Consider the following 20,664-nt stretch of genomic DNA (forward strand, 5'->3'; position numbering starts at 1 on the left):
GTGGTCACGCTTATCTGCCCCACAGGAACAATCTGCTGAGCTGCTCTGACAGAGGAGGCCAATATTCCCACCTCAAAACAGAATTGATGGTCACATCAAAGACAAGACTCAGTGTTCAACAACATTTTCACTTGTTGAGTGCAGACTGGGGAATATTACACTGAATCCATTACCTCAACAAAATATTGGTTAGAAAGATTCCTTCTCTCCTTCCTTTTCAAAAAGGAGTTTTAAATAACTCAAACGTGGTATCCAAGTCTCTTTGGTCCCACACTCCATCATTTTGGAGCAGGAGGAATAAATGTCCACACATTCTAGGAGGTTTGTTGAGGTGATTCATTTCCTAACATGCTTTGGAAAAACCCACATCAGTGGGAGCTTTGTAATATAAAGCATAAGATTCTGAAGCATTTGGCTGCTACAACAGTGTTTAAGAAAAACATCTAACTATTTACAACTGGAAAGTCTGAATAAATGTTCGCTACCAATCAAGATTTAAAAGAAAAGACTATAAATTTTACAGACTTAAGGCTATTTACATGGAACATCAACCACTATCTAAACAATGGCTTCTTCTTAAGTAAATCTTTTTCTCTAATATTTGGCCAAGACTAGGTAAATCTCAAAGACAACATTCACCATAGAAAAGGATGATGCTCTTTTTAAGTGCTGGCAAGATGAATTTTCAAGGGCTGAAATGCTAAATACTCAGCAAATTAGTTTGGGAGGCAAGCCATGGATTATTAATAAGAGAACAGGTGATGAAAAACTATAATTTGAAAGTAAAATCTGAAGGAAAAGAGGGAACTAGCAGATGTACAAAATAAATCAGGCACTTCCAAACATAATGCCAAATAATAAACCAGAAAGTGGTAAGTCAATCATGAACAGAGATAAATAAATGCTTTCTTCTAGCCAAATTAGTACTGTGACAAAATATTCAAGGGCTTGTTTGTTTGTTTGTTTTTTCCTGCAAGAGAACAGGTCAAAAAAGCTCCCTGGTTCTGATTACAGTTAGCATGGTAATCAGTGCATGGATCTCCTCCACTGTTCCAGTTGCATCTTGAAGAACTCTAATAAAATAATCAACCCCTCAGCAAGGATCCGAGGCAATCAGTTAGAGAAATCATTTTGGAAAGTTCATATGTCTTCAGAATAAAGCTGCTGTTCTTCAGCAAGGTCTGAAAGGCACAGAGCAGTTTTCAGTTTTGCTCTGACTTCATACACTTCCAGCACCCTGGTTTTATATCAGCCTTTAACTTAACCACAAAACACCTCACGCTTGGACTAATTGGTACTGATTGGGAAAAAATGACTTAATGACAAATGTTATGAAAGATTTCAAAGAGTGGCTGCTTAAAACAGTAATTGTATCTTGCATACATCCCTTTAAGGACTTTTGAAATGAGAATCTGATCCAACATCAGCAAAGAGAACAAAACATTCAACCCATTGGCTCTGGACATTTTCCCCAAGAAGTGAGACACCCCCATTGAACACCTCTGTACAAGTCTGAACACACAGATGTGTTGCACAGATGAGACCATCGATGGATAAATGAGAGATCACTTTATCACAGCTACAGCTGCTGCATCATTAAAACTGGAGTTTTGATGTTCACTAGTATTTTTTTAAACCACATTTCTGCCAGTTTCAGCAAGGGCAGAGTGTAGCGCACTTGCACGCTGTAGTTAGAAGAAAGAAGATTTTACAAACATGCTGTTCCAAAAGCAGACAAAGGACTTCATTCAGATATTTTATTCCACTGCTATATATATACCTAGCCCTCATTTACATTCCAAATGATGTTCCTCCCAGGTTTACCTTAAACCTGTTGGAAAAGCAATGCCAAGAATATCCAACAGATGAATAAATGGCAAAAAATGGCTGTCAGCTCTAGTGTCACTCTGATGGACAACGCCAACACAGCAAAACCTCTATAACCTCTAGGACAGACAGAAGCAGTGTAAAGCTTCCAAAGGGACTTGTTGCTGCTACATCTCCTGAACAACTAGTGCTGTGATCAGAAAACCGTGAAAAGTGAGCCTAGTGCAGTGACAGCTGCCAAACCCAGTGGGCAAGGAGGGGAAAGTGTAATGATGCCAGTGTTGAGGGAGAAAGCTAATGCTGCTAATAGCAGCTGTCTCAGTGTTTGCACCGTAATCTGTACAAGAAGACTGGGGGCGTCTCCTGCTGTTGTCACCAGACCTACACCTTTTATCAGCACAGTCAGACAACTCTAGTTTAGTCTCAGGAGTTTTGCTGCCATGATCATGTGCCCCTGAGACTTTGCAGAAGTCTGTGACTGTTGTCACCCGCTTTGGGCAATCTGGGGAAGCAGGACGGCTGCGGACACTCTCCGAGGGGTTCAGAGCGCCTGAACCGGCTGTGCTGCTACCAGGCCCCTGTTCCTGGAGTGGGGGGAACCGGAGACACTGCTGTCACCCTCCACGCAGACACAGGGCTTTTGGGCGCAGGATTGCCACCATCGTCTGCCTACAGCACTCAGTGCTGCCGCCAGCCCCGCCTGGCAGAGTTCAGGGAGCCCGGCCCCGCCGCCGCCGCGTCCCTCGCTCGGGCCGGCCACGGCCCCCACCACCTCCGCCGCTCGCCCCACGGGCCTGGGGGCGCCGCGGCCGCTGGGGCGGGGACGGGCCCGCGCTGCCCCCGCCAGCGGCCCCATCCAGGGTGAGCGGGGCCGGTCCTGCGGCTCGCCCGCCGCCACCTGCGCCGCTCCCCCCGCAGCGGGCGGCGAGGACAGGGCCGGAGGCTGCCCGCCATCGCCCCCGAGAGCCGGGTAAAGCCCCGTCCGGGGCGGGGGCGAAGCGGCGGGGGAGAAGGGCGCAGAGCGGAGCGCGGAAGGCAGCGCGGGGGCCGGGCCCGCCCGGCGCGGGGGCTGCCCCCTCCCCACAGCCCCGGCGGCGCGGCGCGGCTCGGCGCGGCCCCCGCTACAGGCCCCGCAGCCGCCACCCCCCGCCCGCTGCCTCGGCGCCGGGGGGAGCCCGGGCCGCCTCCCCCCTCACCTGGCTGCCTGGGCTGCGGCTCCCGGGCCGGCTGGTGGTGCGGGCCAGCGGGCGGCTCAGTCCATGGGCCGGGTCCCGGGGGGGCGGGGGGCGGCCGCGGCGGCAGGAGGCGGCGGGCACAGGGCAAACACTAAAGAGAATGAGCGGGGCCAGCTCCGGCCGCGGCGGAAGTGACGGCGCCGCGCCGGGAGGCGGGGCACGCGCGCAGCCAATCGACGGCGGCCGAGCCCGCGCGGCCACCGCCCACCTCCGCGCCTTCAGCCAATTGGGCGCGGGGGCGGGCCGGGAGCGCCGCCTCTGGCGCGGCGACTACAAGTCCCGGCACGCCCCGCGAAAGAGCCGCAGCTCGCCTGAGGGCGGGGGAACTACGACTCCCGGCGTGCCCTGCGCGCGCGGGGCAAGATGGCGGCGCCGAGGAGGAAACGGGAGCGGATGAGGCCGCGGCGGCACCGCCCGCGCGCCGCTGCTGGGCCTCCGTCCCCGGCTGCTCCCGGCGCGGGGCGCGGCGCCTCCGCTCGCTGCGCGGGCCGGGCCAGGCCGCTCCGAGGCCGCCGCGGGCAGCGGGAGCGCGCCCTGAGCGCCCGCACGGTCGGGCGGCGGGGGCGCGGGCGAGGCCGCCGGCCGCTGCTGACCCCCGGCCACGTCCCGCGGGGGAAGCGGAGGCACGCTGCGCGCGTCCCAGCGCGGCAACCGCGGCGCTCGCTGCCCCGGGGCGGCCCCGGCCGCGGGGAGGAGCTGAGGCCCCAGGCGGCGCTGCCTCGGCCGCGCGTGCGGTGCGGCGGAACGGCAGCGCAAGGCCGCGTTCAAACAGCAGCCCGCGGCGCGTTTATTTCTTCAAGCTCCGATTCCAAGGGAAGGAAGAACGCTGCAGAGCCGCAGCAGATGCACAAGTGAAATCGCTGAACTGCGGGTGTGCAAAACGAACGGGCGGGGCCCGGGAAAAAAACCCCACGAGTTGTGTGGCCAGGCGCAGGCAGCCGCCAGCGTCATTGAACCCAGCTGCCAGCCAGAGTTTACAGAATGCAGCCTCCATCATTGATTCTTTCTAAAGAGTCGATGTCAAAGGTGTATAAACTGAGCCTGTTCCGTTCCTTGGCACAGCTTTGATTTGCCCTCTCAGCACCTACCCCCAGCCACCACCACCAGCTGCCCCTGCCTCAACCACGGCTCTTGGTGACTTGGTGATTGTTTCTGCAGGGATCTTGAAATGACCACCTGCAGTAAATCCACAGACCTCAGCAAAGCCAAAACTAAGAGAGGAATGGATTTATTTTGCATTAAGAAAGTGAAAATTCCCTGCCCCTGCTGAAGTCTTATTTTCTAGTAATTTCATATTTGTCATACAAATTGAGCCTTTAAAAACTGTTTTGTTGCTTCAGGTACCTCAGTTCTTGAAGGCAGAGCAAAACCTGTGTTAACCATAGCATGCACCTGGCCAGTCAACTTCTGTAATTGTTGAAGTTTCCCCTCCTGGGCCACTGTAGCAATTGAAATACCCTACAAAATTTAAATAAATGTCTTGATTAGCTGGGTTTTTTCTGAAGTATCATTAAGTATTTTCAAGACAACACTTTTCCAAACCTGGATGATTCCTCAAAGCAATACAACTGCATTTTAACTTGTGCTAGCAAAGGTGCCAGCAGAAATGACAAGGTATTAAGTCCCCAGTTGTTCTAGGCCACTCCATTCTGTCAGAAAAAGATACAGGAGAACTTGTTGTTTTAGAAATATTTTATCTTTCTTAATAGGTAAAAATACATTTTAAGTTACAAGGTTGCATTTAAACCCTATGGCATCATTAAATTGCAAGTCAGTAATTTCTGCCATCGTTCCACAAAAAGATGTGGCATCCAGCCCACGACATTGACTGACCAAACACGTGTGACTTCACTCTACAGTAAATGCAAAAGCCTTCATAGTTAGTGGGGAGAGTCACAGCTACAACAGCTCAGCAAAACAAAACCAGAAAGAAACAGTATACTCAAAGCTCCATATCCATTCCTGTATTTAATACTGATATGGATTCCAGAGATTACCATAAAGAAAATACATCATACACTTAAAATCAGTTGACAGTATAGCATTTAAAAGACATTCTCCAGTATATAAGTATATAGATATATATCCCGTATCACATTTAAACACCGATTCGTATGTTCTTGTGGTCTGTTGCATACTAATGTGTGCTGTTAAATGCTTTCATTATTCCAAGCCAGCAACAGTGACACTGATTTCAGAAGGAAACGAATTCTCCTCTGTTGTGTCATCATCACTGCAGAACTGAACATCTTCTGGAACAGAAACAACCTTTGTGCAGGTTTGTTGTAGAAAGTTAGGTGGAGACAGCCAATTCCAAAGCTAACTTTGATTTTTCTCCCCAGACTGAGTGACATTAAAATGTCAGTTTTATGCACCACTGGGACAAAAAGTATCTGCAGACAGATTGTGAAGCTGAACATAATTTAAGCATATGCATTTGTCATTCAAAAGTCTGAGGACCACTTGGCACACCACCTCAAATTACCCACCATGTCCTTGCTTTCAAAGGATATTTACTCTTACTATGTGTATGATTATTCATTATTCAAACATGTCACAAAAGGCTTCTTTTCTTTATGCAGCAGCTTTAACAAGGACAGAGACCTATTTCTAGCTAATGATCTGTAAACTATTTGAAACTTTTGTTTCCTTTAGGAAGGAAGCAGCACTGTAATGACAGGATTTTCAGATCTTCACATAGAAATCTGCTATTTGTTAATATATTTTCTTTGTTAAATACTTCAAAATACCCCTTTTGTCAGGCACAGAAACAGATCTTGACTTTCTCTTCATAGCTTTTATAAATGAAACCCTTTTACTAGGAAGCTAAATATACAAACTAGCTGGGCTAAATTCCCTTTATTCTGCTTTTCTGCCATGGTACTTATTTGTAACAAAATATCTCTTAGTTTCTATTAAGATTTATTACATTATTATTAAAGTATTTTCTTCTTTTCTCATCTTGAATACAGCACAGTAAGTCCAGCATAAGCTTTGACTCCACGTGAATGAGAAGATTATTATTTTGAGAGGAAATTTTGAAGCCTATAGTCACTTGGCAACTAGCTGTCAACAGCAATCACTGAGCTTTTCATGCACTAGCTGGTACCTGTTATTATAGCCCATATTCCTCAAGAACACCTCAAATTGCCTCTAAATTATATTAAAGGCAACAATTTAAGTAGAAAGCTGAGGGAGAATAAAACGTTTCTCCTACTTTCTGATAGCTGGGTTGATTTACAGAGAGTTAAATTTGCACAGAGAAGTCACGCCTGGAGCATGTCTTTGCCACTTCACAACTGCACAGTGTTAGAAGCAAATGCCTGGAACAGGAGGAAGTGTCTTGGTACTACTTCTGCTGAGGCTGAAAAACATGCACAACCCTTCTCTCAGCTTCTTTTTCTGTTGATGGGATCTGCAAAAGGGGCATTGGGAAATACTATTGTCCTGATGAAGAACGGATGAAGCTGTTTTTAAGACAAAACTCAAGGTTTGACATTGGGGAGTTTTGTCTCTAGGAAAGGAAGATGTAGTAGAGCTGTATCCCAACTAGCTTTCCAAGAACTATTGGGCACAGCCTGGCAGAGACAGCTCTGTTTGTCAGGTGAGACAATTTACTCCCCCAAACAGAGCTGGATGCCTGAATCTCCATACTGCTACAGGCAGGCTGCTTGTATTTCCCAGTTGGTGCAGGTGGATAGATGCTGCGCTGCAAACTTCTTCCCAGGCTTTGTCAAAATGTTTTCCAAGTGATTCACCAGCCTTTTAGCAGCATTTTTGACAGCTTGAAGCATGCAGTCTTGGGACTGATAAAGGGAAGTTCACTGCATGATAAACCTTTTCTGTACAAGAATGAGTGAACTTCAGGGAAGAGTGAAGAACTGTAAACAAATAGATCACCGTGGGCTGCGTTGAGTCGGAATCTCCCACGATGCCTTATGGTGAACTCATGCTGGTGACAATGCAGAGACATGCTCTGGCAGCTTTCATCTGTCCTACCCTGTCTTAACAATGTTACAGCTCTCAGGAAAGCTGTTCTTGTGGAAAGGTCACAGAAGGGGTACAAAAGTATACACAAGGATGGAAGAAGTGCAGCCTGATGGAAGAGCCTAAAGAAAATCAAGTTTTCTGAAAGCAGAAGTCAGCTGAGAGAAAGAATGTGCTCTGGCCTCATCAGAGAGCTTTTGGAAAGGACACGTCTGTCTCTCTGACAGGATGACTCAGCATCTATTTATATGAAGATACAGAGCAACAGAACTTTGCCGTAGTGTGTGTTGCCATCATGGCAGGAATGCTGGTGGCATCGTGGCTCATTCACAACCCAGGATAACAAAAGGTTTGGTCTTGAGGGTGGTGGTATTTTTTTTTTCCCTTAAACCAACACTAAAGTATTTCTTCTGCTAGAGAAGCCTTAGAACATTATTTAGAAGCTGACAGTCACAGGTCAGTCAGTAGGTTCCAAGAAAGGACGGTAGATTAGAGTTCTGTGGTGTCAAAAGAACCCAAAACAGGTGTCCCTTTGCCCACTTCATACTCAAAAAGGAGCAAATAATCTTTTTCCCCTTAATTTGAATAATCTTCTGCCATTATTAGTTGCAAGGGATAATTCACTGTTTATTTTCAGAACTGTTTTAGAAGATCTGAGGCGATGGGCTGGAGTTGTCTGACATGGAATTAGATGCTCCCAAGTCCTCATAAGATCCATTTACAACAGGTGCTTCCAGACTGAGCCTTCAAAAAGAAACTGGTATTTGTCTAACTGCTTAACAAGGAATACACCAAAGGATATTGCAAAAATCTATTACAACATTGCTTGCATCAGTTTCCACTAAAATTAAACAGATAAATACAGCTGGAACATTGTGTTGCCTTCTGAATTTTGAGAATGAGAGGTGTCAGAAGTAGCAATAAAGTCTCCACCTAAACGAAGGCGAAGGCACTGCCAGTAACATTTGCCTGTACTCTGAAGCAGAGATGCATCTGCTTGCATGCAATACTCTTGGAAAGTTCATTTACCTGAAAGGTTAAGTGCTGTCTATAAACACTTGCATGCCTTATGAAATCTGCAGAATATGCCAGGACTAAAGAACATGTCACTAACAGTGCCACAGACACGTCTACAAAGTCTAAGTTACTCAACACTGAGCAAACTAAAGGACAAGTATGCCACTAGTAGTTGTTGATCTGAAGTCACTTAGGCACTTATTCACATGGAATGTCTGTCCAACAACAAAAAGTCACAAGTTGCAGGAGGTGCAGGATAGTGAACATGAAGATTCACTCATAGTTTTCCACTCAGAAGAGCCAATTTTTCTTTGGCTATCTCTCAAAGAGCTTCTGGCTTGTTGCTGTAAATCCTGTCCAGTTCCATCTATGTTGGTACTGGTAAGATAAGAAACAATCTGTTCACTCACACATCTCTGCAACCTGTTCCCTACAGAAATCTTACTTACACTGCAAAACTAAGACAGTCTAATACGAGCTCCTTAATATTGCATAGTGCTGAAGAGCCCCATTTCAGCACAAGGTTACATGGCATACATGTGTAACAGGCTGCCTACTTCACTAGATGCAAAGGGAGCGTGTCAAATTACTGCTACAAGACCACAAGAACCGGCTTAATTTTGGTTCTTTGAGGCTGACAGGAAAAAAAGTTCTGCAAGTTCCCTGTAGAATTGTTCTCCCTATTATCCAAGGAAAAAGACAAAGCTGCAGAGCAGACAGAGTTCTGAGTATCCTTTTGGCTTGCAGGTTTTGAATGACCACAGCTCAATTAACATTGACATTCGAGGTAGGCATTCAGTTCCTTGCAAATGTCACACATCTCCCATGTGGTTTCAGCCTGTCTATTGAAATTCCTTCTGCAAGGCGCTTGGCAAACCTGTAACACACATCACAGTCTCTCTCCTCAGCATTAAGGCAGATGCTTTTCATGATCACCACTGCTTTATTTCACTCTCAAGAACCGCTTTCACTTCATACCTATGAACAAAGAGGGTCTGACACTGCATGACAGACCAGATTCAAGGTGTTGATGCTGACTCATTTCATACTTTTTTAGGCACTTAGTAGTTTATATCCATTGTCTAACAAGCAACTCCTTTCTTTATATACTGAAATGTGGCCAGCATGCACCCTCACATGGCAGCCAGATACTAAAGAACTGAAAGACAGCTGATTCTGCCCTGTTTCACCCTCAGTAAATTCAGTAACTTTCTTGATACAGCTTCATCAGGCATTCTAACTACAAAAACCAGCCCTGATTCAAGTTCATCTGCAGAATTTCTGTGGACAACAACAAAATCCATCCTGTATGATGTTGCTTTGTATCGCCTAAGTCCAGGACTTGGCTCTTATTTAGGAGTTTTTCAGCCTCTACAATTAGATGTATTTATATTCCTGCAGCACTAGTGCTCTCAAAGCCTATGGTCGAGTAGTTTGATGCCCAGGCCATCTGAAAACACACTAAGGTTCAGGTATTTAATTAGTCACTTGAACAGCCAAAACTACAAGGCAAACCCATGCATTTAGAGTTCAAGGCTACTACACCTAATCAGTCTATTTATGAGGATACAGGGAGAACATCCGAGTTAAACAACCCTATAATCACCATTCCAGTTCTAATACATCACTAAAAATCCACCTGGAGACTGATACTCTCTCTAAGAGGGAGTATCACTTGCTTTCACTGCACTCTACTGACGTGTCTTGCTCTAAGAGACGGGGTGCATCTGTTGATGAACATCAAGCGTGACAATAGCTTTGGATCTTCTGCCAAAGTTTCATATTTGCTCTGAATGATCCTACAATGTATTTAAACTATTACTTAAGATAAAGAAAAATCCTCACAGTCCCACTATTTTATATGCTAAGTTTAAAACATTTTTTAAACCAACTACATTCTTCTAAAACAGTAAGTGCACAGTGACAGGCATTTTAAACAAGGACTTCTTATTTATTCACAATTTAGATAAAGTTTAAGGAAAGACAAAAGAAATACAAAGGACAACATCAAAATGAAAAGGAATTTTAGTGACTGAAGTGAGTTTCTACAGCCAGTGCTCTCCATACATTTCAAACTGTTATCCAAACACTGCAGATGCAGATTCCATATAAAGCCCATGACAAGCTATGGCCATTCCCTTCAGAATTCAGCTGGGAATGGAAGTTAACCACCTTTCACCTATGAACACACAAGCCACCAAATTCTTCCCACTTCTGCTTAAAGCCACATTTATCTTTTAAAAGATGGATTCTGCAATACATTTTCAAGTAGTATTTTTCATTTTGTCTGAGCTCTGCTATAAAAAAAGTCAGTGTCAACCTTCTGTGTAACAAACCAGCTTTTGATCTTGCTTCTGGAATATATGGGATTCAGAGCAGTGTCACACTTGCAGCTTGGAGGTATCCTTGGAGATACTGCAACGCTTCTGCATTCAGACTAGTACTCAGCATTGATGGAACCTTAAAACATATGAAAGAGCAGAAGTGTCAATGTGTGTATACATTAGACTACTGCTATATCCTGTTAATCACCACGTCAACATATGGTACAAAGTCAAATGACATCCTGAGAACAGCAGTTTTTCGTTGTGAAAGCAGTTGCTGGAATTACAACACCTGATGCTGACACTTGTACTAATCTGAATTAAACATGAAAGAAGAGTAGAGAAAACCTTCAGTTATTAGAGCAGAAGCCTTTATATATAGAAAAATAATATATAGATTCATATATATATATTTTATAGATATAAAATATATATAGATATTCATATATATATATAGCCTTACAAAAAGCTATAATCCATTAAAGAACAAAAAAGTACAACACTGTATTTTGGTAATGACACTTCATTTTGCTGATTATCAAGGACCAACAAGAGACACCCATTATCAAAAAGCATTCCTTCTCTGCAGAATTTAGCATTAGCATACCATGTGTAAAAGCCACCTACCCTGCCTGGGCACGCTGTAGACAGTTTGTGAAGAGACTGTGCCAGATGGATTCGAGGATTGTTCACCATTTGACCTACAGGATCATGTTCTTTTTTTCCAGCAAAGGCTAGCTGAGAGAATGCAGTCTGATATCCTGGAGTATCTTCTATGTCAATGAAATGTTCTTCATCAGGGATAGTGTCATCCTCAGGCAGCTCAAAGAGGCCAATGAGGGCCTGCAGCAGAGGAGTCCTGTATGTAAAGAGAAGAGGATAATGTAATCTTTTCCAGATTACATCTTTCTCTAAGGACATTAAAGAAAGTTTTAGCTAATTAAATTCAGGATCCCTGACATGCTAGACATGTTTACTATCTTCCCAGATAACTCTCCCCCAAATTCTGCTGTCAAGCTAAGGTCTTACAGTCTCTCTGTCTGGTTCGAAGTATGTTCAGGTCTCCTGAACAGCAAAACAGTTTTAAGTCAAAAGTGAGCCTAGCTTTTCAGAAAGAACACATGCTAAAAGAAAGCAGTGTATTTTTAAATGCAGTCCTTGTTAGCCCAGTCAGTGCTATCTCCATCACAAAGATCTCAAACCAGTTCTGGCCTCTGCTTTGAAAACAGAGTTTTCTTTGTTGAGAAAAGGAAGCGGTACAAAAAGCCTGAAACTCAGCCCCATAACAACAGCAGGCCTGAAGAAACCATCATGGACGTTATTTCAAGGATCTAGTTTACAACAGCTCATTTTTCACAAAAATCAAACAGCCTCACTAACAACTTGAAGCAGTGCTGTACGTACCACAGCTTGGTGTACTCTGTGTCCATCATAGGAGGGCATTCTGTTAATATTTTTGTAATGCCAACAGCACAGATTTTCTTTTCAACTTGCCCAGACACTTTCTGGATTTCAGGAATTATAATTTTCTCCAAAACCATTCCAAACATCCTATTATAACATTAAGAGAAAAAAAGCATTAGAAAGACCTAACAGCCTGATGGTGACAAAAGAAAACCTGAAACAACACGAATCACCAGGGAAAAGAGAAAACCAGGTAACTTGTTAGGATGCTGCCCTGTTGCAGAGGGTGTCCAGTAGGAATTTGAGCATACAAATTTTTGACAAGAGGAAAAGAATAAAAATATCCCTCTTTCCTTCTCACAACTTGCTCAAGAGATTAAAACCTCTATCAGTGAGGAACTGTGGGCAACAAGTCAGAAAAATTGCTAGACAAATAAGTCACATTAGAAGAAACATTTGGCTAATCAAATTAATGACAAATGCAGCCTGTAATTTTAGCTAAAGGAGACAACTATTTTCTACTTTACAAGATAAAAATTACATAGCAGTCTTAAATAAAGGAAGAATCATACTAACTTTGGCTGTATGCTGTCAAATATTTCCTGCAGAGCTAAGGCTCCATATTTTATGCAGTACAAGTTAATGAAGACTAGGAAACCTATAACAAAAAAAAGGTCAAATTAAAACTTAACATGAAACCAAAAGAATAACTTTAGGATCAGCAGCAAAAGACACTAACAGTTTTCTCAAGGAGGCAGAAACAGCAATACCGATAAATGTTCAGTTTTAGTGAAGCACACTGACTTTCTACCTTGAAATCTCCCTAAAAAATGATCTTTTCACATACCAGAACACACTAAAACATGGTGGTAAGACAACTAAGACAAGGTTCAATCCTTCTTCCCTTTATAGCAGTTATAAAGCATTAGAAAAGCTATTTGCAAGTTCTTGAGGTCAAGGTTCTAAAGAACTCCACACTTTTATTTTAGCCAAAAACTACACACAATGCAGTTTTTCAGATTGGCTGTGAATCCCTTGGCATGGCCTAAGCAGATGCAATGCACTGAAAACACTACTTACATTTTGTTTGTAGAAGACCATTATAAGCAATCCTACCATTCTTGCTCCTATTAGGTGGCATTAATCAGATTTTATAGGATTAATAGACACTGCATAATTTGTGTAGTGATAGTATCAATATGACAATAATCTTCCTATCACAGCAGGAATAACCAGAATGTGTCTTTCAATAATTTATTGCTTTGCTTGTTTAACATAAAACTTTATCACTAACATAAGTCATGTTAAGGCAGACACAAATGCATAGAATATTTAACAGTAATAACACACAGAACTATGTAACAAAAGGAAGTGTTGGCAGTATTACTATGTTGTGAGAGAGTGAGAATTTGCTGGTATCAGCCGAAGATTAAATGGAGACACTTTCAGATAATTTTAGTTCCATTCTTTCCTGCCCTATATGCCACCTTGATTACACAAATGATTTGAAGCAAGTCACTGATGTTAAGAAACACTAGTATCCCTTCAGCTACATTATGACAGGACACACTAAGATACTTTTTCAGTACATCTCTATATTCATATTCTTTGGCATCACCAGCACTAAACCTTTTCATATAGCAAGGAACTTACTTTTAATAAACTTTGTTGTTTTGGAATTTTGAAGTCTTTGGAATAGGAGAATGAAGATCTGCTTCCTGTACTGGTCAACTGATTCACTGAAAGTTTAAAAGAACAGTTATTCAATTCATGGTAGGATTCCACTAAGGTCATTTCCCAGAAAGCACGTACAGAATTGTTCAAATCTATTTTACTGAGGTGAAAGTTTCCAGTTGTTAAGCTGTGAAGTGTACAAACATACCAAATACTGCAGTCCACAGAAATTATTTTTGAATGTAATTTTAACTCATACTCACGGGGGCATGTGCTCTATGATACTGTTCAGGAGATAGAATCCTTGATGGTCATTGGCTTTAGAGGCAATTAACTTCTGGAACACACCTAACAATCCAGGCTGTAAGGAAAGCAGACAAGAACAACTGTTGCAGAGAGTTTTATATGTGACCTACCAGAAAGCCAGCCCTTGCCACTCAAGACATAAGCAAAACCATTCCTAACCTACAACAGGATTCTGTTCCTCCAGTCTAAGAAAAAGATGACAGATTTCTATCAGGGCAAAATAACTTTCCTTTGAGCATTAAGATTAACCTTGATCAAATGAACACCAAAGCCAATTTGAACATGCATGTCTGCTTCATCAATGGCATTGTCTAATCAGGTCTGACTACAGCAGATCACGCAGCAGAACTAACAGAAGTTAAGTATGCAGAACAAATCTCCCACTGAATTTACTAATCCTCAGATCTCCCGACATTTTGGCTCCTCCTCACTCACTCTAAGACTTTTCTGAACTGAATGTCTGAGAGTTTTCCTGATCCTGTGTTCAACATAAAGTAAATGAGACCTGACAAACATGGAAACTTTACCTGCTTGCAAAAATAAGTGCAGGAATTTTACATCTTATCTGACAGAGGCATGACAGTCTAGCCTTTATCTTCTCCACAGAATGGAAAGCATCTAAAAAGCCTGTATGCACAGCATTTTTTTGTCTTTCTATGGAAGCACCATTAATTTCAAGTACAAACACAAATTCTGCATAAATCCAGTTATTCACTAAAGGAAAAAGCTCCTCAGAACTTGTAAATCTGCCAGCAGCATGCCTAGAGGCATACGCTGGGACTAAGTCAGTCCAACTTACAATTTTGTCTGCAGCAGCACTTGCTATTGTATTGGCACCCCGCTCTAAATAAGCCTGCAGGAGTCGGACCAAAGGAGGAATGTTTCCTGTCCTTTCCCATAATACTGGCTGAAGTAGATGAGGAAACAATGCCATGTAAGATGACGGGATTTCATTTTTGTGCATTTCTAGAAGTAGGGACATCACTTGAAACACATATGGAATGAACTCTGGAAAAGAAACGACGACACTTACAAATTCAGCAGTTCCTAGGAATCACACATTTATTGACTGAACCTACAGTTTTATGATACCAACTGATAGACTCTAACAAATAAAACCTTTGAGAATGTGTAACTTCCCAAAATTTCAATGATTCAAAAAACTTGCAAGCATGGTATATACAATTTCTATTTCTTCTCTTTGTTAACGTTTCAGAACATGGAAACCAAACTACTAGAAACAAGGCAATATAATGAAGAAGACTAGTAAAGATGCTTTGGAGTAGTGATTATTAGATATTTAAAACCACATTTTGTTTTAAAAAAAATAAGTTAAAACAGTTGATGTACCCTATGGAACAACCCAGACACTTCCTGGAAGTGTTCATTAGTACTGTGAACGTGCTGCACTCTTCCTGCGCTACAGAAAAGCTGCCATGAGGTAAATCACGGCAACCGATTATAGGAGAGAGAGAGAGCACAAGCACTTACTGATTTTAATTTACCTTGCACATCATTCTGTAGTATCTCAGTGAATACCATAAACAAAGCCTCTTCAAAGCTTCCAACCGCATCAGGGTTTGCTTTGCATGTTATCCTTATCGACAAGCATATTGATTCAAACATGTAATGGTTAAAGTGAGGTTTGCTTGGATTCTAAAAACAAGTTAAACACAGAAATCAACCCAAACTTGCAGCCAAGTCACTTCTTTAGCAAACCATATTTTCTAATTCAACTGAAGTCTAAAGTAATGTTTGGGAATAAGGACAGTTACAACTTATTAATATGCCAGTGAAATTGATTACATAGATAAAGGCAAGCATAAAAGAGGAGTGTTTTTAATAAATACTTTGAAGACAAGTGTTTTTCAGAAGCTCTGCATAAACTAGTAAAGCATCACAAACCAGAAACCCACAATTTTTCAGTCCCACAAGGGCCTATTCTATCTTTTGTTGAACACTTATACTCTGCAGCTAAGTTTAAACTACACATAGCAGGAGTTTCTTGGATAGTTGATGAAGGCATTCTAATGTCAATGTTCAGGAATATCTGCTCAACCTGAATAAAAAACAAAGAGAATTTTACTGACCAACAGCAGGGGAGTAATTGATTTAATTTTATCTCCCATTTCAGTGCCTAAATTTAATGTTAGCCTCAGAAGCTTCATGGGCAAAGAATAAAGGAGTTGAGAGGAAAAGGGATTGTTGTGATGGCGGCCTCTGCACAAGCAAACTTTTTTTAGAATGAACTAGTATTACAAAAACATATCATATGCTGTTTCCAAATTTCACATGACAGTGAGGGAAAAAGATTTCAAAGTATGTCCTAAAGGAAGACAGTACCTCACTGGAAGGCTGTTTTAACTCACTTTAGGCAGAAAATATTCAACAGCGTACAGTACTCTAACAGAACACAAACAAGGCATAGAATATCTGTAGAATGACTGCTCTAAAAGGTAAAAGTGCACATTTTGTTCAGATAGCCCATTTCTTTACCTTACTGACAGCCAGCAGTTTCTGTGTAAGCTGGGTGATGACAGAAGGGATGTATGGAATTATAGATTCCTGCAGCAAGGAAAAACTCCTCATGATGGCTGCAAATAAATTGAAAGTATTATCTTCTGGAGAGAAGCATACACTCCTGTTGTCCATCACATGCCTAAAACCTTTACCTTTTACTATAAAAATCAGAGCCCAAAGAATCAGCTACAGTAACTGCTGCAAGAGCAAGCAATCCATAATCATGCCAAAGGATAAAGCAAAGCCAAGCCAAGCCTCTGTATCCCCATTCTATACATGGAGCACAGAATATTAAACAACTTTGCAAAGACCATCATTTATCTTCGACAAACCTCAAATCTTGGCATACTGTTAGCCATAACCCACTGAGCTCTCCTACTGACACTGCTCAGGCAGCTGTCCTGACTACAAAGATTACTATTTAAGAAACAACTTTTTACAATACCATTATGTTTAGAGTTTCTCTTTGGTACCATAAATCTAGTCAAAGATGAATTAGAACAGCCTGGTAAATAACTGTGCACACACCTTTTTAGCATGTTTGCATAAATCAGGGTTTTCAAATAAGAATTTCAGGAGCTTGTAACTATAAGCCTTCACCTCAAGTTAACAAAGTTACTCTTTATGTTGCAGAACATATAAAGCATTTACCTTTCATAATGTATTCATTTTCAGATGAGCCAGGAAGTGTCAGTGCTTTAAAAAGGTTTGTTAATAGCACTTCCACAAATGGTGCCATTTCTGCAGCTGTAATGCTGTGAAGTGAAACACAGCTCTTTAACAATGAAAGACAGTCACAAGCTTCAAGCATTTTACAAAACTGTAATACTAAGAAAGAAAAGAATCCCTGCTGATAGTTCTTATCCTTAATGGATGAAATCTAAGTAACAATGAATTTACTTCTGCTGGAAAACTTACAGGGTGGTATTGTTTGTCCCTCTCATGGTAAATAGTCTTTCAAGAGCATGGGCTGCGTAAGTGTGGACCACGATACTTTCTGCTTGAAGATGGTTGATTAAGAGAGGAATAGATATCAACAGTTGTTCTTTAGGTACCTGCAAAAATATAGCAACAAATTACACGTGTTACATAAAAATATCAGTAGTTCAACATGAGGGTGTAACAACCACTCTGAGCTCATCAGCTATAAATTGAAAACTTGGCAGAGGAAGAAATCTTAGAAGGCTCCTGCAGTTGCTAGATAACACCTTGACAACCAAGAGGTACCTATTTTTGTCATTGCTTGATTACTTCCCTCAAACATCAATGCTAAATTTGATTGACAGTAAGTGCATTTATTCTTAATGTACATTTCTTTTTCCATTCTACTTTGCCTTAACAGGGAAGAAAAAACCAAAATCAAGCTTTAAAAAAAACCCCACAGATAACCAATGATGAATAAAGATAATCCAAAATAAAAAAGCCAAAAGAGGTAAAGGACAAAGTTTCTGTAGTCTCTAACAGTTGCTGCAATGATACGAGCAATCAAGTATATTTAGACAAAGATTGCCTTGAAAAAGCGTGAGTGTGTCAGAGAACTGAGCATGCTGAGGTGTTCAGTGCTCCCAGAGCATATGGACAGCATACAGACTTCATGTTCATTGGATATTTATAACAATATCATTTACTTTCCAAACACAAAAATTCCGCGTGAAGTGTTACACATGACTGTCAGACACCTGTTGAGTTCACATATGGCCAAGTAAGAAATTGGGCTTGGCAAGTACAAAGTAACAAACTGCAATATGTTTTTAGCATAAGAGTAAAAGGAAAACTTACTTGGTTTCTAAAAATCATGATATATTTGATACCATCTGCTTTTAGAACCGGGAACTCATTCACTGCAATAGAAGAACAGGCAAATGTTGTTGATACTTTCCACGTCAGTGTGATTGCTGCACACATGCTATCTACAGAGGTGACGGACTCATCATTGTTCCCCTTGAACACACATTGTTTTTCTACATTGCTTAGTTTCTGCATTTCTGCAGGGTGCTGTTAGAACATCAGTTTTAGGTACAAATCACAGCTCAGTACCATTCAGGGTGCAGTACAACCCTTTCATGTGAAATTTCCCCTTCTGGCTCCAATTTAACAGCCTCCAAGTCAGCCCACCACGTTCCAAATATTATAGAACCATAGAATCACAGAATGGTAGGGGTTGGAAGGGACCTTTAGAGATCATCTAGTCCAACCCCCCTGCAGAAGCAGGGTCACCTAGATCAGGTCACACAGGAACATGTCCAGGCAGGACATGCTGAAGACCTCCAAGGAAGGAGAAGGAGCCTCCACAATCATAATTGCTGAAACATAAAATAAACAATGTAGTTTAAATCTAGACATCTGCAATCTCATCAATATGGGCTAATACAGGCTGCAAAGGCTGATCTAGCCCTCAGCACTTTCTCAAGGCTTTGTACAACAGAAGTTTGCCATAAAGGCTCAAACACAAATCAAATTACTTTGATTCAACAAGTCAAAGCATGTAGCTGACAGTAACCATGTGTGTATAGGCTCTGATCTTGCAGATAGCGTGTGGTAATCCACCTTTGTTTAAGAGCTCATTTGTTGTCAGTCAAACAAACCTGAATGACTTCCCATGTGCCAGGTGGCAGATTATGCTGATATACAAGTGCTTGAACCTTAAGAAACAATGGTAACTGTCAAGGTTGTAGATATATCAAAAAATGTGATACTCAAATTAACTTACCACTGGCAGACTTTAAGTCAGGTTGAATGTGATTCACAAAGAATTCAGTCAGATTAACAAGTTCATTGGCTTGTGTTATTCCATGCTGGAAAAACAATAAACAAAGCAACTCTGTTTTCAGATGTTGACATTCAGCTAGTTTTCTCACTCATTTTAAGTGCTGTTACTGAAATGAATCTAAAGTGTGCATGCATAGGATAAGATCGTTGAAACTGTATCTTGAGCACAGAGACATCCAATTTATTTTCTTCAGGTTTTGGTGTCTAGGTTTCAGCTTTAGCACTACTGAGGTTGAAAGTTACCAGCTCTGAGCTGAGTAATAGCATGTAACACAGTAACACTCAACCAACATTTCAGATAGAAAATATCAGCTTTCTACCAACTTGATACTTATTTTTGTGATAGGCCTTTTAACAAGTTTAGGACTCAAACCCTGATTCTGAAGGAGAGCAGCAAACTGATGGCTGCTTACTCATTAGTTACGTAAAAACAGAACTCACTTTTAAAACAGGATTTTTGGGTGGATATGTATCAGTGCCATTAAATGGCACAGAAAAAGAAAGCTGTACAACTCAGTTGTTTTCTAACTGCTAGAAGACCATGGTTCACTTCACTGTTACCAGCAATTGTTGTGCAGTAGCACACCGGTAGAGTTTTAGGAAAAGTCCAAGAACCTTATTTTTGCATAAAGGTGCTGCACAACATGTTTTACTATGTTTGCTTCAAACCTGCTCTGCAAAGCTACTGAGATTTGAACTCTAATAACCTTTAAAATATTTACTCGTATATTAAAATGTGTTCTGTAGGATATCTGATACAATGCAACTGTTTCCAAACACAGTTTAGCTCAGATGTGGCTTTCCAGTGTATCCTGACTATTAGTTGCTTTCTCCCTAACAAGTAATGAGATTCATTGCCAGCCATGTCACATGCCATTTCTGAACCACAAACATTCAATTAACAGGAAACATCAGGAAATAAAACAGTAAGAATTAAAGAGTCACTTTAACACTTCCCATTTTCTCCTGTAAAGCTAAATCTGTCCTTCCATGGTTTACAAACTCTGGCTCAGTACTGCTTAAAACTCAGAGACTCTAGACCCAAGGTGATTTTTCTTGTATGTCTGCTTCACACGTGCTAAGGCCACCTGCCAAATGGTCACACGTGGCTACTGACTTGCCCAGTCTATCTCAAGATCAGATACCACCAAATAGCCAATTGCGATGGGATTATATAATGGACAACTTTTCATCTCACCAATACTGAACCACTCCAAATACAGTTAGTCCCATTCTGAAGCAGCATAAAACGTGTTGCAGTTCTCACATAAGCTACAGTTTTAATGTATATGATTAAAATTAATAGAATGTAAAAGTACCTTCTGTGTTTGAGCTTTGGATGCCAAAGACGTGACAAGGTAAATAGCTGCATCTTTGTGCTTCCAGTTAACAGATGGATTCTTGGCATATTCTTGTAGCATAGAATTAACATAACCAGAAAAAATCCCTGTCACAGGTCCTTCAAAAAACTTGCACAAGCCTCTGACTAGATCACAAGCTGCTCTGCGCCTGGTGTCAATATCTGCACGAGAACCAAAGATCCTTTGGATGTGAGGAAGTAGACAGCTTTTCATAACAATAAACATCATGATAATCATTAA

At 41.8% G+C, this 20,664-nt stretch overlaps 2 protein-coding genes across 5 annotated transcripts in view; both read right to left on the reverse strand.

Annotated features, from left to right (window-relative positions):
* The window catches only part of STAU1 (staufen double-stranded RNA binding protein 1), a 30,530-nt gene extending 27,361 nt beyond the window's left edge, over nucleotides 1-3,169 (reverse strand). For 2 of the 4 annotated variants that reach the window (XM_062009057.1, XM_062009056.1), the window contains exon 1: nucleotides 3,024-3,169. The gene's annotated coding sequence lies outside the window, so the exon portion shown is untranslated. The remainder of the gene's footprint in view (nucleotides 1-3,023) is intronic. The other 2 variants (XM_062009059.1, XM_062009058.1) reach the window with 1 other exon arrangement.
* A 1,647-nt stretch (nucleotides 3,170-4,816) lies between these two features.
* CSE1L (chromosome segregation 1 like) overlaps nucleotides 4,817-20,664 on the reverse strand; it is a 28,817-nt gene continuing 12,969 nt past the window's right edge. Inside the window, exons 12-25 of the mRNA XM_062009095.1 lie at nucleotides 20,383-20,585; nucleotides 19,005-19,089; nucleotides 18,074-18,135; nucleotides 17,213-17,349; nucleotides 16,946-17,049; nucleotides 16,271-16,368; nucleotides 15,280-15,430; nucleotides 14,574-14,782; nucleotides 13,732-13,829; nucleotides 13,448-13,533; nucleotides 12,371-12,452; nucleotides 11,795-11,941; nucleotides 11,018-11,249; nucleotides 4,817-10,526 (exon numbers count right to left, since the gene is read on the reverse strand). Of these exons, the coding sequence (XP_061865079.1) occupies nucleotides 10,437-10,526; nucleotides 11,018-11,249; nucleotides 11,795-11,941; nucleotides 12,371-12,452; nucleotides 13,448-13,533; nucleotides 13,732-13,829; nucleotides 14,574-14,782; nucleotides 15,280-15,430; nucleotides 16,271-16,368; nucleotides 16,946-17,049; nucleotides 17,213-17,349; nucleotides 18,074-18,135; nucleotides 19,005-19,089; nucleotides 20,383-20,585 (1,784 nt within the window). The 3' untranslated portion in view covers nucleotides 4,817-10,436. The remainder of the gene's footprint in view (nucleotides 10,527-11,017; nucleotides 11,250-11,794; nucleotides 11,942-12,370; nucleotides 12,453-13,447; nucleotides 13,534-13,731; nucleotides 13,830-14,573; nucleotides 14,783-15,279; nucleotides 15,431-16,270; nucleotides 16,369-16,945; nucleotides 17,050-17,212; nucleotides 17,350-18,073; nucleotides 18,136-19,004; nucleotides 19,090-20,382; nucleotides 20,586-20,664) is intronic.

Source organism: Colius striatus, chromosome 16 (genome assembly GCF_028858725.1).
Source record: "Colius striatus isolate bColStr4 chromosome 16, bColStr4.1.hap1, whole genome shotgun sequence".
In the NCBI taxonomy this organism is placed as follows: domain Eukaryota; kingdom Metazoa; phylum Chordata; class Aves; order Coliiformes; family Coliidae; genus Colius; species Colius striatus.